Genomic DNA, 18,030 nt, shown 5'->3' on the forward strand with positions numbered 1-18,030 from the left:
ATTCAACTTTACACCTAAAATTCCTATTTCTGATAAGACATTCCTGCTGCCAATCAAGCCACAATTCTGTCATTTGTTCTCCACTCCCGCTATGCGGTGAACCTGCACTATGTTCTCCCAACTGCGTCTTCCCTCTGTCAAGGCTTCAGCAGAGCTGAAAGGAGCAGCCCTGCTGCTAACCCGGCTCCATCCCCAGGGGCCAGGCTGAGGCAAAACCTAAATCTGCAAAGAAGCAAAGAGTGTATTTATTCTTTTGTTCTGACTAGTACAAAGGTACCTTTGACAAAATCTCAACACAAAACACAGTTTCGTGCCTGGAAAGGGCAGTGGGAAGAGTCTATCAGTCACCACATGGTACCAGAGCAGGTGGCACACCGCTGCCTTACTGACCGTCGGGACAAGTCTGTGGCCCAGGGAACACACTGCCGCTACACAAGTACGCAACACACAAAAGAGACCCAGAACCTCCAAGACAACATGGAACAACAAAATCCCTCACAACCATTGGATGTTCTAGAACAGCTCATACCAACGTGATTTGATGATTTAAAAAAAAAAAAAAATTTACAGAACTAAATTTTTTTTTTAAAACTGTAGTAGTTAGAGTGAATTTTAAACAATGAGGAACAGAAGATACTGGTTAAAATCAAACTAATGGTATAATGGAATAATCGAGAATCTTAAAAAAGGCAGGCATTTGAAGCAGAGAAAAACCGATCACTATAGATAATTAACAGTGATCTAAGAGGAGGGTATTTACTGTTCTTGAGATACAGAACAAAAGGAAAAAATGATTATTTAAAAGAATTCTTGTCCTTTTCCATTTTATTACAGAACCAAACTTGGGGTCAGTTCAAAGAACAAGTAATGTCACTGGTTTCCTGTCACCAACCCCAGGGGTCCACTTCCTCTGGAGCAGTCACCTCTGTGTCCTTCCAGTGAGCCCCCTGTTACCTTTTATACCTGGACTTCTGCCAAGAAAACCCCTGTACTACACGCCCCTGTTCAAATCATCCCCTCAATCTGGAAAAGCCACCTTTCACTTCACCCTCCTACATCGTTCTGAATTCCAAACCAATATCCACACCTTCCAGGGAACCTCCTACAACTACTTCACATTGGCACAGCACGTACCAGGAACTTACGAATACATATGAATGTCTGATTGCCATCTTCTATTCAGCCTTGATGTTCCTTCTGTTAACTACTACTTTTGATGAGTCCTTAAGAACTCCGTGTAATGGTCCAGAGCATGTGACTGTTTGTAGGATGTAGAAGCATGACCTAAATCAGTGACCTTGAATGACTATGTAAGGCAGTGCTTCACCTAAGCTGGTGAGCAGACCTATCCAGCCACCCAGCATCCACATCTCATCTGCTTAGCATCCAGAAGCATTTTGGGAAAGGCTGTTTGACCATAATATTCACACACTTGGGGGACTCAGGACCGTATGTCTTCAAGTTCTAAGGGTATAAACCTCTTTTTCCTCGAATATATACAAACAGGACTAACCTGGAAGAAAGGACTGCCACCTAAAGCTACATATAACCAAGATGGCAGGTGACAGAGCAGACAATTTCATGGTTCCTGTGTCCTCAGGTTCACTTAGCATTAGCCTAAATCTGTCTTGAGGCACAAGGTTCCTGTTAAAATTCCTACAAACTAATATGGCACCACATAGTAATAATTCCAATGCAAACAATGTGCTATTCTACTTGCTATGGCATTTATGCCAATCAAAATACTGACTATATTTTGAATGCCTTTTATATGCACAGCCTCCAAATAAAAGCTAAATGCAATCTCCACATGGACTTGATTTTAAAAGACCATTTATCCTATCCCTCCTCCCAGGATTCTTTGCCCTGGCCCATAACGTAATCTTACCTCAAAGTACATCCCAGGACTAAATGGGAAACAGGTAATATTTCTCTCTTCTTCTCCCCAGGCCTCGTGAAGAAAAGAGTTTCTTACAAATGCTTTAATATTGAGGCGTGGGTTCAAGTGAAGAGCAATATCCTTCGATTTTCCCGATACAAGGTTAACATTAAAGCTTTTGAGAGAATAAAGAAAATTAACCGGTAGTCAGCAGTGCTCTTCCTACAATTTTAACAATCAAAACTGAGCTCTCTTCACAACTACACAAAACATGTGCACACACAGACTCAGGAATGCGGATGAAGGTAGAGTTTTAAATTCGGAGTTAGCATTCCACTGATGTAAATATGCTCTTTGCAAAATAAAAACCTAAAAAACTTGAACATTAGAGTTGAGGCCACAGATCTGGGTGGGAGGCAACTGAAGGGTTAGAGCAAGTAACCGAAATGCTTGCTTCAGGCTGCAGCCCTCTCAAGTACTGTTCTCGGTCAACGTTTACAGTTGTTCTGTTCTTCAGTCTATTGCTTTCTAGGAAATAGGGGATTTCAAGCTTTAGAATGTCTCTAGAAAAGGTTCTTCAGAAATTCTACCAAGTCACATGACGTAAGGGGCCCGAACAAGTGGAGCGGACCTCCCGGCTGCCCTCAAGTCTTCAAGGCATGGGTGGGCTTCCCGGACAAAAATGCCACCCTCCTGTGTGGCCACAAAAAGCCTAGCTCAAAACACTAGCCTTCAGTCCCTGATTCTGCCACCAGCTCGTTAGCAGTCTTGCTGGCAGCCTGACCTCCCGCTGCTTCGACAGCCTCACCTTTGTGGTGAGGATCAGGACACTAGGCCCGCGCCAGTCTCCCAAGACTGTTAGGGGAAGAAGGCAGGAAGAGACGTGTGTGGAAAGTGTTCGCACTCATCCTGGTAACTGGTACTGACCCTTTGGCAGTTTTATTCACTTCTCCTTTAATGAAGACGGTTCGTCCAGGGCCCATTGAGGAGTTCAGCCTCGCAGTGAACGGCAGAGTCTGAAGAGAAACCACAGTGAGCACTAGAAGGCCTGCAGAAAGCGACCTCATGGGAGAAAACTGAAGACACGGGGCCATGGTTAAAGGCCTTGCCCCTGTAAGCCCCAGCGGTCAGCACCGCCTGGCTCACAGCCAACTCTCAAGGAAAGCGTCTCAGAGGAGGCAATGAATAAACGTGAAGTGGGGCCTGAAATCCCTTGTGTGAGTCAAACACACTCTGAGAAAGTTGCCTACGCTTGGGGCCTGCAGCCGTGCTTCACGTTCTGCCTGAGGGAAGCGGCCCAGGTGGGAGCATTACAGAAACACACACTCAGCCCAGAGATACGATGCCCAGCGGACTCTACTCTGTCCAGGGTCCACGCAGAACAGCAGAGTGGCTGCTCGGGGCTTCTGCTGAGGGCAGAAGTTACACATTACCAGCTAATTCAAACTTAATCGGTTATACAAAATTAAGAAAATTTTTGGTTCTTCAAACCTTTGACAAACAGCTGGTAGGTAGTATTTTGGCGCAAGTCAAAGTGTGATGGGCAGTCGAACCTTTGCTCTTGGTGTAGACAGTTCTGGGTACGATTTTAGAAATGTCTCCTCTATTACTAGGCTGTTGGGGAAAGAGTTCTGCAGTAAGGTGGGGAAGGAATGAAGCTGTCTTCTAAGGTTTAAACTATTCATGTCCTGGGCCATTTTAGAAAATGTTCCCTGTTATAACCTGGGCAGAAATACTTACATAATGTGGCGTGTCGGACTTCAGTACCTATTGGAAGAGAAAGTCAAAGTGAAGACATTTGGAAGGGAAAAATGCATTTACTAACGTGAGCAGTCAGCGCCGATTGCTTAAAATGGCCAGAGCCAGCGCTTCCTGACGGTGTGGTGTGGAGCTGTGAGCAACTGGCTGCTCAGGCTGGGGGTACAGCTTCATGGCCCTGGTCATCTGAAGCCTGTATCCTCTGGCATAGATTACTTTTTTGTAGGACTACACGTGAACTTCAGACATATTTTACTTGTTCTTTCCAAGGTGCTCCCAAGATGCTGAGCTACTGTATTCCATCTATTAGGTCACAGGTTCCGAGACCATTAAGGTATCGCTTTGTCCATTAATAACAAAGACTGTACTTGTTCCTACCAGTGAGAAGATACATGTGGGAGTTCATGTGCCAAAGCACTGTGTTCAGTACTTATAAATACTGTGACAGTTCTCTTCCACAGTTAAGAGTGAGAGGGGTTTTTTTGTTTTGTTTTGTTTTGTGTTGTTTTTCATAAGAATGGCAGCTAGTGGGCAGATGCACTGAGAGCTCAAGCATCTGCACAACTAACAGGGCCTGGGACAGAAGGAAAAGCCTTAATTTTCAAATGCTTACTTCAAGCCTATTAATATTAAAAATAATTTTTTGCATTAAAAACATAATTTTTAAAAACTCATCTACCACCTGATTTACATGGTAACTAAAAGAACATTTTCAAACTGGTAGTTCATTAAAAGATGTAATATTTACATTTTCTTTACTTATCTCTGTCAGTTCCAGAGTAGATGCTTGGGTACTTCTGAAATCCTGAAGATAAGATTAATTTTTAACATCCATCAGAATTCTAAATACAACCCTCCCTGATATATCAAAAACAATTATAAATAGTACTAAACATGAAAATATGCTTGAAAATTACAATCCAAAAATGTACTTAACATAAGGGTCCTCCCCCGACCCCCCCAATCAGACTGGCAAGCATTACAGAGACTAAGAATGAGCATCGAGAAGAATGTGGGCAAGCGGGCATGGCTGCCGAGACTAACATTCCTGGAAAGCTTTCTGGAGGGTGAGCTCGCCAGCCCTCCAGCTGCTATCAGTTGTAACTTAAAATACAAATACCTTTGACTCAGACTTTCTACTTCTAGGAACTGATCTTTGACAAATCCTCCATTATATTCCTGTGTCAAGGAATTTGCCCCTGTTAAAAAGGGTTTTTGTTTTGTTTGTAGTCACTGTTTTGGGTTTTGGGTTTTGTTGTTGTCAGAGCCATACAAGATTTGAGATCCTACAGACACTGAAGCCCTGGCCCAGACATAGCAAACTACCAGTCTGAAAGATTCACTTCCAAGAAATTAATACACTAATGACGGAAACATTTACAGAATTTTTACCTTAACAGAAGACACTAAAGATATTTCCTACCGTTTCATCAGAAGACATCAGCGAAGAAGAGCCCAGCGGGGAAGGGTACTCACCGAGCTGAAGCTATAACCAACTGAGTGGATATTCACTTTGCCATAAATGCCCAGAGTGTCTACTTTCCCTGGGCTAATCCTGTGGGCATAGAGCAGTATGTGTTTCCCATTTACAGCCACCTACATGGACAGAGAAGACAGCCCAGCACCCCCAGAAAAAAAAAACAGAACAAAAAACCCAATTAATACATTTATTAATGCATCCAAATTTAAATCATGTTTACTTGGGTTTAGTGTCTTCTCTCACAGGTCTGTACATTCCATGTCTGACCAAACTGACTGGAAGCATCCATAATATTAGCAATGTTTCTTAACTTCCTCTGAGGAACAACCATGGACCCTCCCCGTCCACCGACAAATTACGCATTCATGAATACAGATGTGCATACGCATGTGTGTCCCCGTGCATGTACATGAGACACTGGGCTTCAAAGTCGCCCGATCCCCTCGTCCTGCAAGCCTGCCCCCCCGCCCGCTGTCCTAGAGGACCACACTCTAAGGAAGACACCCTGCACACCACAGGCGCTCAGTAAATCTTGTGTCTGCTGAATGAACACACATGGGCCAGCTACTCAGTTCAGCTTCAATTCCTACTGTAAGTGGGCAAAGGCTCACCCTCAAGGCAAGGGCTGCTGCTGGGAGGAGACCAGAAAGTCCCTCCCGAGCATCCTGCAGCACCAGGCCTGCCAGCAGGGACCCACAACACTCGGCTCCCCGGCCCTCCCTCCCAGACAGGGAATGTCAGAACACAGGCCACATGCAGACCATTCCCCGACCTCCAGGAGCTTAAAATCCCACTGGTTGGGTAAAAGAAAACCAGAAGAAGGCACCGCAGCACAGGAAGGAGTGTGTTTTGTTTTGTTTTTTTAAAGATTTTGTCAGAGAGAGAGAGAGGGAGAGCGAGCACAGGCAGACAGAGTAGAAGGCAGAGACAGAGGGAGAAGCAGGCTCCCTGCCGAGCAAGGAGCCTGATGTGGGACTCGATCCCAGGATGCTGGGATCATGACCTGAGCCAAAGACAGCTGCTTAACCAACTGAGCCACCCAGGCGTCCCAGGAAGGAGTGTTTTAAAGAAAGTTGTAGACACTAGTGCTCAGAAAGCCAGGCAAGGGAGGGATAAATGGCAACTGGGCGATTCAGGGGCGTTGTCTTGGGAGCATATCCCGAAGGACAGAAAGGACCAGCACCAGAGATGGGGAATCTTCCCTCGAAGGCGAGTGGATCTCAGGTCTGGGAGGTTCGAGGCTCCATGGGGCTTGCGGGCCAGTGCGCCCTGTCCAAAGCCTCCAGGGCCACCTTCTGCCTCACCCCTACATGCTAGTACGGGCAGGGTCTTTACCACTTGGAGCCAGCGCTGGTATTTACTATGCGCAGGACTTCTACGAACTCCTCTGCATCTAAAATCTCAAGATCCTAAAGAACTTGTGGTGAGACTTAATTCTGATTCCCTATTCATCTGTGAGTTCCGGATGCCCCACATTTGGGTCACGGTGATCACGGTTTACTATCCCAGTTAGAGGATGCTGTGCTGATTTGGATCTAAGCTCAGTCATGCTAGCAGAAATAGGATCGAATAAAAAGGCCTGGCTGCCCTGGACACATATTCCGATGAAACACCAAAGGCAGACACAGGTGTGCCCCAGCTCACATTCAGGTACTCCCCTGGCCCGTGCTTTCGAGCCAAAGGCTGGAGCTGCTTTTTTTCTCGGAGTTAAAATAACAAAGGATGAGTTCATGGACGTGCAGAGCTGCCCTGGGCGCTTATGGTCATTAATGAGGATTCCACCTTCTTTCTCCAAAACCTACCTGGAATTTATCTTTCAACACCATAATCACAATTTCAAAAGATTTTTCTTTTTTGAAAGGCACATCGTAGGTGATCTCTTCCCATCCCCATTTTTCATTTTTCAGAGTATTGCACACGATGCAGTCAGACCATTTGAAGCGCGGATTGAAATGAAAGGCCACGTCGGCACGCGGCTTCACGCTGCTTCCGCACTGCAGATCGACCTGGAACCTGCGAGAGCAAGGAGCAAAGGGCCGTGTGGGAGCCCAGAAGGAGGCTGCAGGGGAAAGCCCAGCAAGAACAAAACTCCAGCCTCAGAGACCTAGGACTGATTCTCTGTTCACTCACCCAGGTGGCCTAAATACCTTCTTACAGAATCTTCCTTTCCTTCCTCAGTGCAGAGCCCTGGGCTGGGGCTGGGGCCCTGTCTACGCAGAGCAAGAGCCCACGTTTTTCCAGCCTCCCTGGAAGGCAGGTGCCCTCTGGTACCGGAGGTTCTACTGAGGTGCAGATGCTCAGGGAAGACTCCTGAGAATGGCCCCAGTCAGCCGGCATCTGTCTTTTGTCCACTCCCCTCCCCTGCCCACTCCCCCCAAACCCCACAGGCACCCACCCAGCTACCCAAAACGTGGTGTGAGGGCTAGGTTTCTAGCTGCCACTAACCATGAGAAAAAGGACCCAACCCAAGGGACAGCAGAACCGTGAGCTGGGAGAGGCCTGCTTCTCTAGATTCTACAGAACTCCCTAGAAACATGTGGGCTATCTTCTTCAGACCTTTCACTTCTTACTTAAACCGCTGTCATCCGTGCCTCAGAGCTGGCCCAGCTCGAACTCAAGACCGCCTCATCCAGTTTGTATCAGAGCAAAACATCAGACAACTCGCCCAGAAGGAATCATAAGCAATGCTGTGGGAATGTTACACTGCAACTTGACCTTGTCCCTGGGGTCTGACCACGATTCCCATTGCTAACTAGATCTCTAGTACTTTACAGCAATAAAATGAAACATCCAAGTGAACTTTATCTCAGCCGCTCATTCCCATCTCCTCAGCACCTGGGCTGTTGATGAAAGCAAAACCAGGCCTCAAAGTACCAAAACAGTCTCCCCACAAAAAGTTCAATCTTGTTCCTTTTTCATCTAACATGATGGCTTTACCTGTCCGAATCACAGGGAACATGCCCACGTATTACAATCAAAGTTCCAGGCTCCAACTGCCCAGGAATGGTTCCAACATAGGGGATTACCTAGGAAAAAATAATTTTAACAAGTGGATGTTTACAGAAAACAAAGACTACATTTTTGAAAGGATGCATGTAAATCTCAGAATCTAGCGTTTTCCAAGTCACTATTCAAACAGGATAGTGACAGGATCTGAAACATCTTGGAGTTCTTTAGAGAAAGACACAGCTGGAAGTTCATAGAACTTTTTATTTGGCTGGGGGTTTGTGAAATAAAATGTCTACTTAATAGGATAATTCTGCTAACATAAGAAACAACTTGCTGGAAGTTCTCTTCCCCTCCCCCTCCCTTTCCCCTAAAGTTCCACTAATGATCTGAACGTGGAACTGAGACCATGCAAGGCCCCAAGCCCATGTTGATAGAGGCAGCAACATTCATTTACTGCCTGGGGAGGGGGCTCCAAACATAGTCCCTTCTCCACACCTGGGATCTGAGTGTCTAATCTTCCCTGCCAGGCTTCCAGACTCTTGCTGGCAATCAGAACCATGTGATCTTAGGATGCCTACGGTCTCTCAAGGCCTAGAACCCGCCTGGCCTGCCTGGTCCAGTCTGCAGACTTAGGTTGTAACACAGTATCCAGGTCTCTGCCTGCCCCCTTATCACCTGGAATTCACCCTTTCTGTCTGGGTTGGGACACACTAGCAGATCTTGTCACTCCCTTTCCCCAGAGCGGACTCCACCATCCTCCCCACTCACTGGCTGTGTTTCCTGCATCACGACCATTGCCCCTTCTACTCAGGGACATCTGAGCAAGACAAGCAGGCCAGACGCCATCATGCCCTACACCAAGCTCACTCCAGTTATGATAAAAATGCTCAAGTCTATCCACGGTAGCCCTAATCATCAAGAAATAAGACCTAAAATGAGAGGGCACATAAAAGTAGTTGTAGAGGGGCACCTGGGTGGCTCAGTGGGTTGGGCCTCTGCCTTCGGCTCAGGTCATGGTCCCAGGGTCTTGGGATCGAGCCCCCACATTGGGCTCTCTGCTCGGCGGGGAGCCTGCCTCCCCCTCACTCTCTGCCTGCCTCTCTGCCTACTTGTGACCTCTCTCTGTGTCAAATAAATAAATAAATAAAATCTTAAAAAAAAAAAAAAAAGGTAGTTGTAGATTGGTTGCTCCTAAACAGAAAATCTCAGCTCAAGGGCCATCTCCTCCATGAAGCTTTTTTCAGACTCCATGGGCCAACAGACTTAACCCCTCTCCAATGATACCTCACAGCACATGAGACGCTGCCTCAATTTTAAGCTGCGCAGGGCAGGCCTCAGTCGGCACCTTTAGGCGCCCACAACTGGGGTCAGGAGATGATCAGTGGTTACATGGTGAGGAGTGAGTGCTCGTCAGCCCAGAAACTGGATTCCAGCAAGCCACACATTTGTCATGGAGTGGCAGCTGAGCGGCGGCAGCTCAACGAGCGTGCTGCTGCCTTGACCAGTGAGCCGAGTGATGGCCGAGCACAGCAGGAAATGACTGAAGCCAGCTGTCACCTAGTGTCGTGACAACTGCTGAGAGCAAGGTGGGTGGGAGGAACAGAGCCCATCACACCAGAAAACACAAGACACGCACAGGAGGCTACTGCCACACACCAGAGTTGCTGGGTTATGCGTGGAAAGGATACGGAAGGAATTACACTTCCACACTGATCTGGGCCACGGCCATTTCCAGGAATAGCCAGCAGCACCCTTCGCAGGGTGAACCTCTTAATCAACTGAACAGTCTTCATGACTTCGAATTTTATATACATTTCAACTGTATTTATGCAGAAGGATGCAAAAAGGTTAGGGATATAAATATTAGTGAGAAAAAAGCCTGTAGAACTAGACACAGTATGATCTTAATTAAGTAATGATAAACATAAAAATAAAAAACCACTGTAATGAAAGAATGTTAACAACAGTTTTCTTAAGGAATGGGATCTTAATTTTCTTCATGTATTTTTATATTTTGCAGATCTTTATGATAAGCATTTATATATATATATATATATATATATATATATATATATGTATTTTTTAAAGATTTTATTAACTTGTTTGACAGAGAGAGATCACAAATAGGGAGAGAGGCAGACAGAGAGGAGGAAGCAGGCTCCCCACCGAGAAGAGATCCCAATGTAGGGCTCGATCCCAGGACCCTGAGATCATGACCTGAGCTGAAGGCAGAGGCTTAACCCACTGAGCCACCCAGGTGCCCCCATTTATATTTTTATAACAAGTTTTTATTCTATATTTAACTTAAGGTTTGGAAACTTTTTGAGACCAGTAATCTATTCCCGTCACTGCTAATAAGTTCTCCCCAATTGTTAATAAATTGTTCCAGTCTGAGAAAAAACAGTGCTGAACACCTTCGCCATCTGCTGTTTCAGCTGTCTGCATAAACACTTTCTACATAGGAAAGCGCCCTCCACGGTGTCAGTCATACTCAGGTGACTGGGGCGGTGTGAGTGACACAAAAGGCTCTGCAGCCCACTCCTTGAACTCAGCACTCTGCAGAAAGGGAGAAGGGTATTGTTTTGCAGGCAAATGTCAGGCTTCGGATGTTTCATGAATAATTTATGTAAAAAAATTAAAAGCCAGTTCTGATCACACTGGAGACAATACTGTAAGCCGAAGCCATACTTGGGTTTAGTGTTACCTGCCGGAACGTCCTAGCTGTCTCATCCTGCTCTACCTGTTGTAGGATTACTTCCATGAGGTCTGCTACCCACAAAGGCCTAGGCGGCGGCTGCAGCTAAAAGAAGTACGTGAGTCCTGTCCGGGAGGAGCTTATAAGGCAGCTGGGGAAAAGTCGGAGCCCCGTGGAAATGGGATACTCTGGCTGTTCAGAATCACAGTCTCCTCCCGTATCTGGAAGATCCTCCCTCAACCTCATCCAGACTGCAGGGAAGGGCAAGGGCATGGGATGAATCCCCGTCACTTGGGACTGCCAGAACCTCCCCAGACGGGAAGTCAGAACCAGGGCAAGAAGCCAGAATCAGAGTGCTGGTTCGGCAGGTGGGCGGCAGCGCTCCCTGGGGTCGGAGGCACAGCTGGTCCAGGTGGAGCTGCCAGTGCAAGGGGACCATCTTGGGGGAAGAGGGGTAACAGTCGTACAGCACGACTTTGCGAGTTGTCTGTGACTCTGTAGTTGCCAAGTGTGGTTCTTCAGTCCTGCTAGAAATTCTCAGAACTATTGGGTGTCAGTGAATAATGCCTTTTCTGCTCAGACTGGCTCCTGTGCTTGCAGCTGCAAGCTTGAAGCTCAACACCTTCAAATATAGGGCAGAAGAGGCCAAATCGGTGCTCCAGGTTGCCCAAATACAGTTTCTAAGGAGGTGTGATATGAGCTGGCATTTAGGAGGGGAAAGCCAGTTCAGGAAGACATGCTCATCTACAAAAGCAAAGAGGCAGGAAAAGATGAAACAGATCTGGCAGACATAGGCAGTAAGGGGGCAGTACAGAATGCCTGGGTGGCTCGGTTGAATGTCTGCCTTTGGCTCAGGTCATGATCCCAAGGTCCTGGGATAGAGTCCCAGGTTCCTTACTCAGCAAAGAGCCTGCTGTTCTCTCTGCCCACTGCTTCGCCTGCTTGTGCTCGCTCTCTACTCTGACAAATAAAATCTTTGAAAAAATTAAATGGGGGTGGGGGAGAGTTCAAGACAGAGGGTCAGATTGCAGAATGAGATCATGAAAGCAGGGCTTGGGGATGCAGTCCAGTTGGGAACAGCACAGTGGAGCATTGGGCATTCACGGGGAGAGTGGCTACTTTAGGGAGCCGGAGATAAGGATAAGCGAGGCTGATGGCAGCAGACATGGGGAGACGGAGGGAGGAAGAGACACACACAAGAACTACTTCCAAGGGAACGATCTATAGAGTGCCACCATCTAACATGGTAAAACTGAGGAGGAAACCAATTTCAGAAGGAAGAGGAGTATCATTTTGAACATGTCTAGTGTGACGGGTTGGGAGAACAGCTAAGAGCACATACACCGAAAGGAATAGCGGATACAAGGACCACATGGGATTTGAGAGGCCAGGACTCATGCTCTGAGTCCAAGAAGAGAGGGTTACTGAAGGTATCAAGGCATGAAACCTAAGAGAATGGAAAAGCTGGGGCAAAGGTTTATAAAACGGTTTGTAAACTGAGGGACTATGCAGAAGGGAGTTCACAGACTGCCAGCGCTGCAAGGCCTCCTGATGAGGTTGGCCCTGGCTGGGGTCTAGGGACTTGGATCTGGGGAGCGCACCCACCACCCACACGGCTAAGGGTGGTGTCCTGTACTTAAACTGCAAGCCATGTGCAAGCTTCTCCGGTGGGAGGCATTTCACATGCACAGCTTGTTGCTGGGGGTTTCAGTGGGTCCAGGGGAGCCCACTGGGGGAGGGCCTGCGGAACCCCGCACCTGGTTTCCCCTGGACTTCGCCCCAGGTGCCTTTCCCTTAGTGACGTTGCTCTGTATCGTTTCGAGGTAATAAATCACAGCCGTGAGTAGGACTCTGTGCCAGTGAGTCATCACACCTGGGTGTGTGTGTCGGGGACCTCGATGCGGGGGATGGGAAGAGAAAGGAGAGAAAGCCCAGTCAGCTAGACACATCAAGGAGGTCAATTTCCACATGGGAAGGCTGTCAAAATTCTTAACATGGATAAATAAGGAAGATTTTTTTAAAAAGATAACAAAGGGGGTATCATGCCCTTTGATCCAGTGATTCCACTTTTACAGACTGACCCTATAAAATTGAGGCATACACCAGGCTGTACCACACAGCACTGATGGTATTTTCATGGAATCATCACAAAAGCCAACAGTCCTTTAAAAAAACTGGCTGAATAAGCGACAGTACACCCATACCACGGGCCAGTCGTGCAGCCAGGAAGATACGCGAGGCATGTACTGAAATCTCCAAAACGCATTCACTGGGGAAGCAGCACACAGAGCAGTGTCTATGCAGGCACACTCGGAGAGACTGTGGCCTCAGCTTCCGGACCACTTCAGTAAAGTGCAGAGGGCAGTAAAGCTCTTTAGATATGCTGTTTTGTTTCCCAGTGGAGGAAGAAGTTGTATTTACATGATACCACAGTCTATTAAGTGTGCAATGGCACTAAAAACAAAAAGTACTCTTAATTTAAAAATACTGCTACAGGGGCACTTGGGTGGCTCAGTGGCTTAAAGCCTCTGCCTTTGGCTCAGGTCATGATCCCAGGGTCCTGGATCGAGCCCCGAGTTGGGCTCTCTGCTCAGCGGGGAGCCTGCTTCTCCCTCTCTGCCTACTTGTGATCTCTGTCAAATAAATAAATAAAATCTTAAAAAAAAAAAAACCTTAAAAAATAAAAGTAAAAAATAAAAATACTGCTAACAAAATGCAAACCATCATCTGAGCTTTCAGCAGGTTGTAATCACTGATCACTGGAATTGAAATGATAATAATGAAAAAGTCTGAAGTGTTCCAAGAATTTCCAACCTGTGACATAGACACGAAGAGAGCAAACACTGTTGGGAAAATGGTGCTGACAGGCCTGACGTGGGCCTGCCACAGACCCTCACTTTGCGAGAAGCACCACAAAACGAGGTCTGTAGTGAAGAAACAGGATCCACAAAAGTGATACAACACACACTCTGGGATATTCATGTGTATTCTTAGAAAAGATATACAAAAAACTGGTAAATATGGTTGTCTTCAGGGAGGGGAACCAAGCACCAGGGCAGAAGGAAAATTTATGGCTTAATGTAACCCTTAAATACAGTTTGAATTTTTAAAAATGATTTACGCATACTATCATTAGATTTTAAAAATACTAATAAAAAAGGGAAAAGCCACTGGGTTTGACATAAATGAAATTAAATTTGGAACACAGATTATCCTCAAACTATTCAGGGCTTGGCGGCATGGGGGTAGGCATAATTAAACAGCAGAAAGGCAAGGAAAGAAATGGAAACCCGCAAAAGGGAAGCTGATTCGGGGAGGGAGACATGAGTTTAGTTATAAACTGCTCAGTCCGGAAAGGCCGGCAGAGCATCTAAGAGCATTAGGTAAAAGGCCAGAACTGCTCACATACTGTGTACATACTCAGAAGGTCTAACAGTGATCAGTAAAGACAAAAAATGGAAAAGACAAGACTAGTAAAGACAAAGAGGAAATTAAGAGTTAAAAAAAAAAAAAATGAGAGGGCAGAGCTGTGGTGAAGGAATGAAGACTGCAGAACCGATGCTGTCTCAGGACACTAGTCTGCAAGGGGAGAACAAGAAGGACATGGGCTGGATGAGACCATGGAGGTTAAGATTTTACTCTTTTGGGGCGCCTGGGTGGCTCAGTGGGTTAAGCCTCTGCCTTCAGCTCAGGTCATGATTTCAGGGTCCTGGGACTGAGTCCCGCATCGGGCTCTCTGCTTAACAGTGAGCCTGCTTCCCCCACGCCTGCCTCTCTGACTACTTGTGATCTCTGTCAAATAAATAAAATCTTAGAAAAAAAAAAACTATTAAAAAAGGATTTTACTCTTGTGTGTTTTAAGATTCAGTGGTAAGGCAGAAAGGGGGCTACTCAGAATACAAAGGAGAGAAGGATAAATGTGGAAGCGAGGTTCCCAAGGAGACTGGAAGCGTGTTTTGGCACCAGGTGGATTGAATGTTAACCGCCAGTGTGAGTCACTGCTAAAGAGCGTCTTAACCAGCTCACACTCGGTCACAGATTAAGAACTGCATAAACAGCAATCAGTGAAATGTATTAGGTATGAGAAAGCACACAGAACAGTTACACAGTGCGCTCTGCTTTTGCCAAGAAGACAATGTGGACAGAATTTGCTGCCACAGTGGATGGAAACTTTAGAAACATTAAGAAAAATTAAAAGGCAGTAGTTTCTGTGTCTTCCTGATAAGTCAACGAACACATGAGTGTCCGCGCTGCTTAAGCTCTTCTCCCATCTGCAGCTAGCTGCCCTTCCACTGTTCAAAACACAACGTGTAAAAGAAATAGAGGCTGCCAAGTAATTTAGAGATTCTAAGTCAATCTATTAGGATACTGTACAACCTAGACTTAACAAGAACTATTTTCTTGCACTACAGTTATTTTGTTAGTGAGCGTAGCAGTGTGAGCACTTGGTGCTATGAATATTTCTTTAATAAGTTAAAGACGGAGCACAATGTCGTTTTCTTTTTAAAGATTTACTTATTTTAAAGAGATTGAGAGACAGAAATAGAGAAAGGCATGGGGGAGGTTTGGGGAGTAGGGAGAGAAAGAATCCCAAGCAAACTCTGCACCGAGCACAGAGCCCAACGCAGAGCTCGATCTCATGACCCTGAGATCACAACCTGAGCCAAAATCAAGAGTAGGACGTGTCGCCCCAGCAAAATGTCATTTTTGCTATTCAGGTCAATCTTTCTATCTCTACCCTTTTCTGCTTGTGAAAACAGACTACAAAACAGAAAAGCTTAAAAAAAAAAAAGGAAAAGAAAGTATCTGCCAAAAATCTTTACTGTCGAGGAATGTGTCACCATAAACTACCTTCAGAGCAGCAGCGAGGCCACATGGACACCCTGGCTGTTTCCCGCCCTGGAGCAGCACTGTCTGGGGGCCCTTCGGCAGGAAATGAACGTCAGTGTACTCTTGTTTCGACCCTTCAGCTGAATGTGCTAAACCCAGAAATTACAGGAATCATTGGTGTGCTTATACCAGGGTGCACAGGGATTTTAGTCTAAAATATGGCTCTAAATTGCACTCCAATGAGGCACCTTCGTGCAGAAAGGGCAGAACCGCAGAGCGTCACCAGACCATCCCTTCCGCCTCCTGGCAGGAGCCAGGACTGTACTCCGGGCACCCTTGTGGACAGCTTTTTTTTCTTTTCTTTTTTTTTTTTAATCTTTGCAGAAAGTCCATCTACAACCTTGAGATGTTGTTGCTGTTGTTTTTTAAGTAGGCTCCACGCCCAGCATGGAGCCCAGTGTGGGGCTTGAACTCACCACCCTGAGATCAAGACCTGAGCTGAGATCAAGACACTTAATCAACTGAACTACCTGGGCATCCCCAACCTTGAGATATTTTTAACTTGAAGATACAGAAAATCATTTTAAATGTTTCAATGACTTCAAACTCGGTCTTCCTTTTTAAAGGACGCCTACTACTAAGGCTATTTCTTCTAAAATGGAACTTGCTTGAGTGCTGGTTGTCCCTGCTCTGCACAATGACATCAAAAACTGGATAAAAGAGAATTACAACTAGAAAGTAAGTAACAAAAAAAGGGGACCACAAACACTAATGAGACTGGCTTACCTGCTTCAAGGACTCACACCCTGTCTCTCTTGCCCACCAGTCTCCTAGGAGGATGGTTATAAAAGAAAAGCAGCAACTCTACTTCAGACCTAAATTCAGGATTCAGCTTCAGATATGTGGAAACCAGACATTTCTAAAGATTGTTGCCACCACATAAAACTAAAACAAGTTCATTACTTCCCAGGATGTTCCTGAAACTTCCAGCAATTACAGTCACTGGGGCTCTTGGACCACAAGATCCTAATTATTCTCTTTCGCCATCTTCCCCCTAGCTTTTGACCTTTTCCCCATACAAGTACGAAACAGTATTTGAAAGGCAGAGGGAAAAGCTGAGACATTTACTTCTCAGGAACCAGGTCTAATGAAAAAAGAAAATTAAAAATTTGTAGATCAATGAATCAATTTTCCTTTGAAAATTATGTCCTGTGACTATCTTCCCAAAACCACCAGTACAGTTGGCTTCCCTGCACTGTACCCCCATGCTCTCCATTCAGAACACGTCCTCACCACCCTGTATTGTCACCGTGACTTCGTCCTCCACTAGACTGAGCTCCACCACAGTCCCTGTCACAGTCCCTTTCCATATGTTTACTGAATTTGATGTTCTCTTCTCCCCAGCAATGGACAATTAGTATCCAATTGGATTTGCTCTAAATCCCGCCACAGATAAAAAGTATAGCAATCACTTACCGGGTTATAGATGATATTCTGCAGGTTTGTCAAGGACAACATCACTCTTTTCCACCTTAATGTTGGTTGAGGTCTCTCCTTTGTGTAGGACCTAAGACTTTAAGCAAGTTTCATTTAAAGGCTTCCCAGATTGAAACTGATGCTCTTGCCCTATGTAAAATTAAAAGAAAGAAAAATTAGCATGCACTATTTTTCTTTTTAACCATTTTTAATTTAAATTACAAATTATTTTACTTATATCTACCAGATAATAGGATATTACAATCAAAGCTGTGACCCCAATTCTTTCATTGTATATGTGCACACTAAATAATTTTGTTCTTGAGTGCACATGAAACCTTCTCCAAAACAGACCACATACTGGGTCACAATTCAGGGCTCAACTGATGCCAAAAGACTGAGATTATTCCCTGCATATTCTCAGATCACAATGATTTGAAACTGGAACTGAACCACAAGGAAAAGTTTGGAAGGAACTCAAACACCTGGAAGCTAAAGACCACCTTGCTTAAGAACACTTGGATCAACCAGGAAAACAAAGGACTTAAACAATTCATGGAAACCAATGAGAATGAAGACCATTCGGTCCAAAACCTATGGGACACAGTAAAGGCGGTCCTAATGGAGAAATACATAGCCATCCAAGCCTCCCTTCAAAAAACTGAAAAATCCAGAATATACCACCTATCTCTACACCTTAAAGAACTGGAGAATCAACAACAAATTAAGCCAACTCCACACACAAGAATGGAAATAATCAAGATTAGAGCAGAGATCAGTGAGATAGAAACTAGAGAAATAGTAGAACGCATCAATGAAACTAGAAGCTGGTTTTTTGAAAGAATCAATAAGATCGATAAACCATTGGCCACACTAATCCAAAAGAAAAGAGAGAAGACTCAAATTAATAAAATTATGAAAGAAAAGGGAGAGATCACAACTAACACCAAGGAAAGAGAAACA

At 45.5% G+C, this 18,030-nt stretch overlaps 1 protein-coding gene across 14 annotated transcripts in view; it reads right to left on the reverse strand.

The window, feature by feature from the left end:
* The window catches only part of LGALS8 (galectin 8), a 47,551-nt gene that overhangs the window by 835 nt on the left and 28,686 nt on the right, over positions 1-18,030 (reverse strand). For 5 of the 14 annotated variants that reach the window (XM_082720856.1, XM_082720847.1, XM_082720853.1 and 2 more), the window contains 9 exons: positions 17,068-17,217; positions 8,055-8,143; positions 6,920-7,130; positions 5,114-5,233; positions 4,386-4,442; positions 3,620-3,646; positions 3,371-3,493; positions 2,807-2,895; positions 1,889-2,054 (listed from right to left, as the gene is read on the reverse strand). In XM_082720856.1, coding sequence (XP_082576982.1) covers positions 1,889-2,054; positions 2,807-2,895; positions 3,371-3,493; positions 3,620-3,646; positions 4,386-4,442; positions 5,114-5,233; positions 6,920-7,130; positions 8,055-8,143; positions 17,068-17,109 — 924 coding nt within the window. In that variant the 5' untranslated portion in view covers positions 17,110-17,217. The remainder of the gene's footprint in view (positions 1-1,888; positions 2,055-2,806; positions 2,896-3,370; positions 3,494-3,619; positions 3,647-4,385; positions 4,443-5,113; positions 5,234-6,919; positions 7,131-8,054; positions 8,144-17,067; positions 17,218-18,030) is intronic. The other 9 variants (XM_082720860.1, XM_082720859.1, XM_082720849.1 and 6 more) reach the window with 3 other exon arrangements.

This window comes from Mustela nivalis, assembly GCF_964662115.1.
Source record: "Mustela nivalis genome assembly, chromosome: 2".
Lineage (NCBI taxonomy): Eukaryota > Metazoa > Chordata > Mammalia > Carnivora > Mustelidae > Mustela > Mustela nivalis.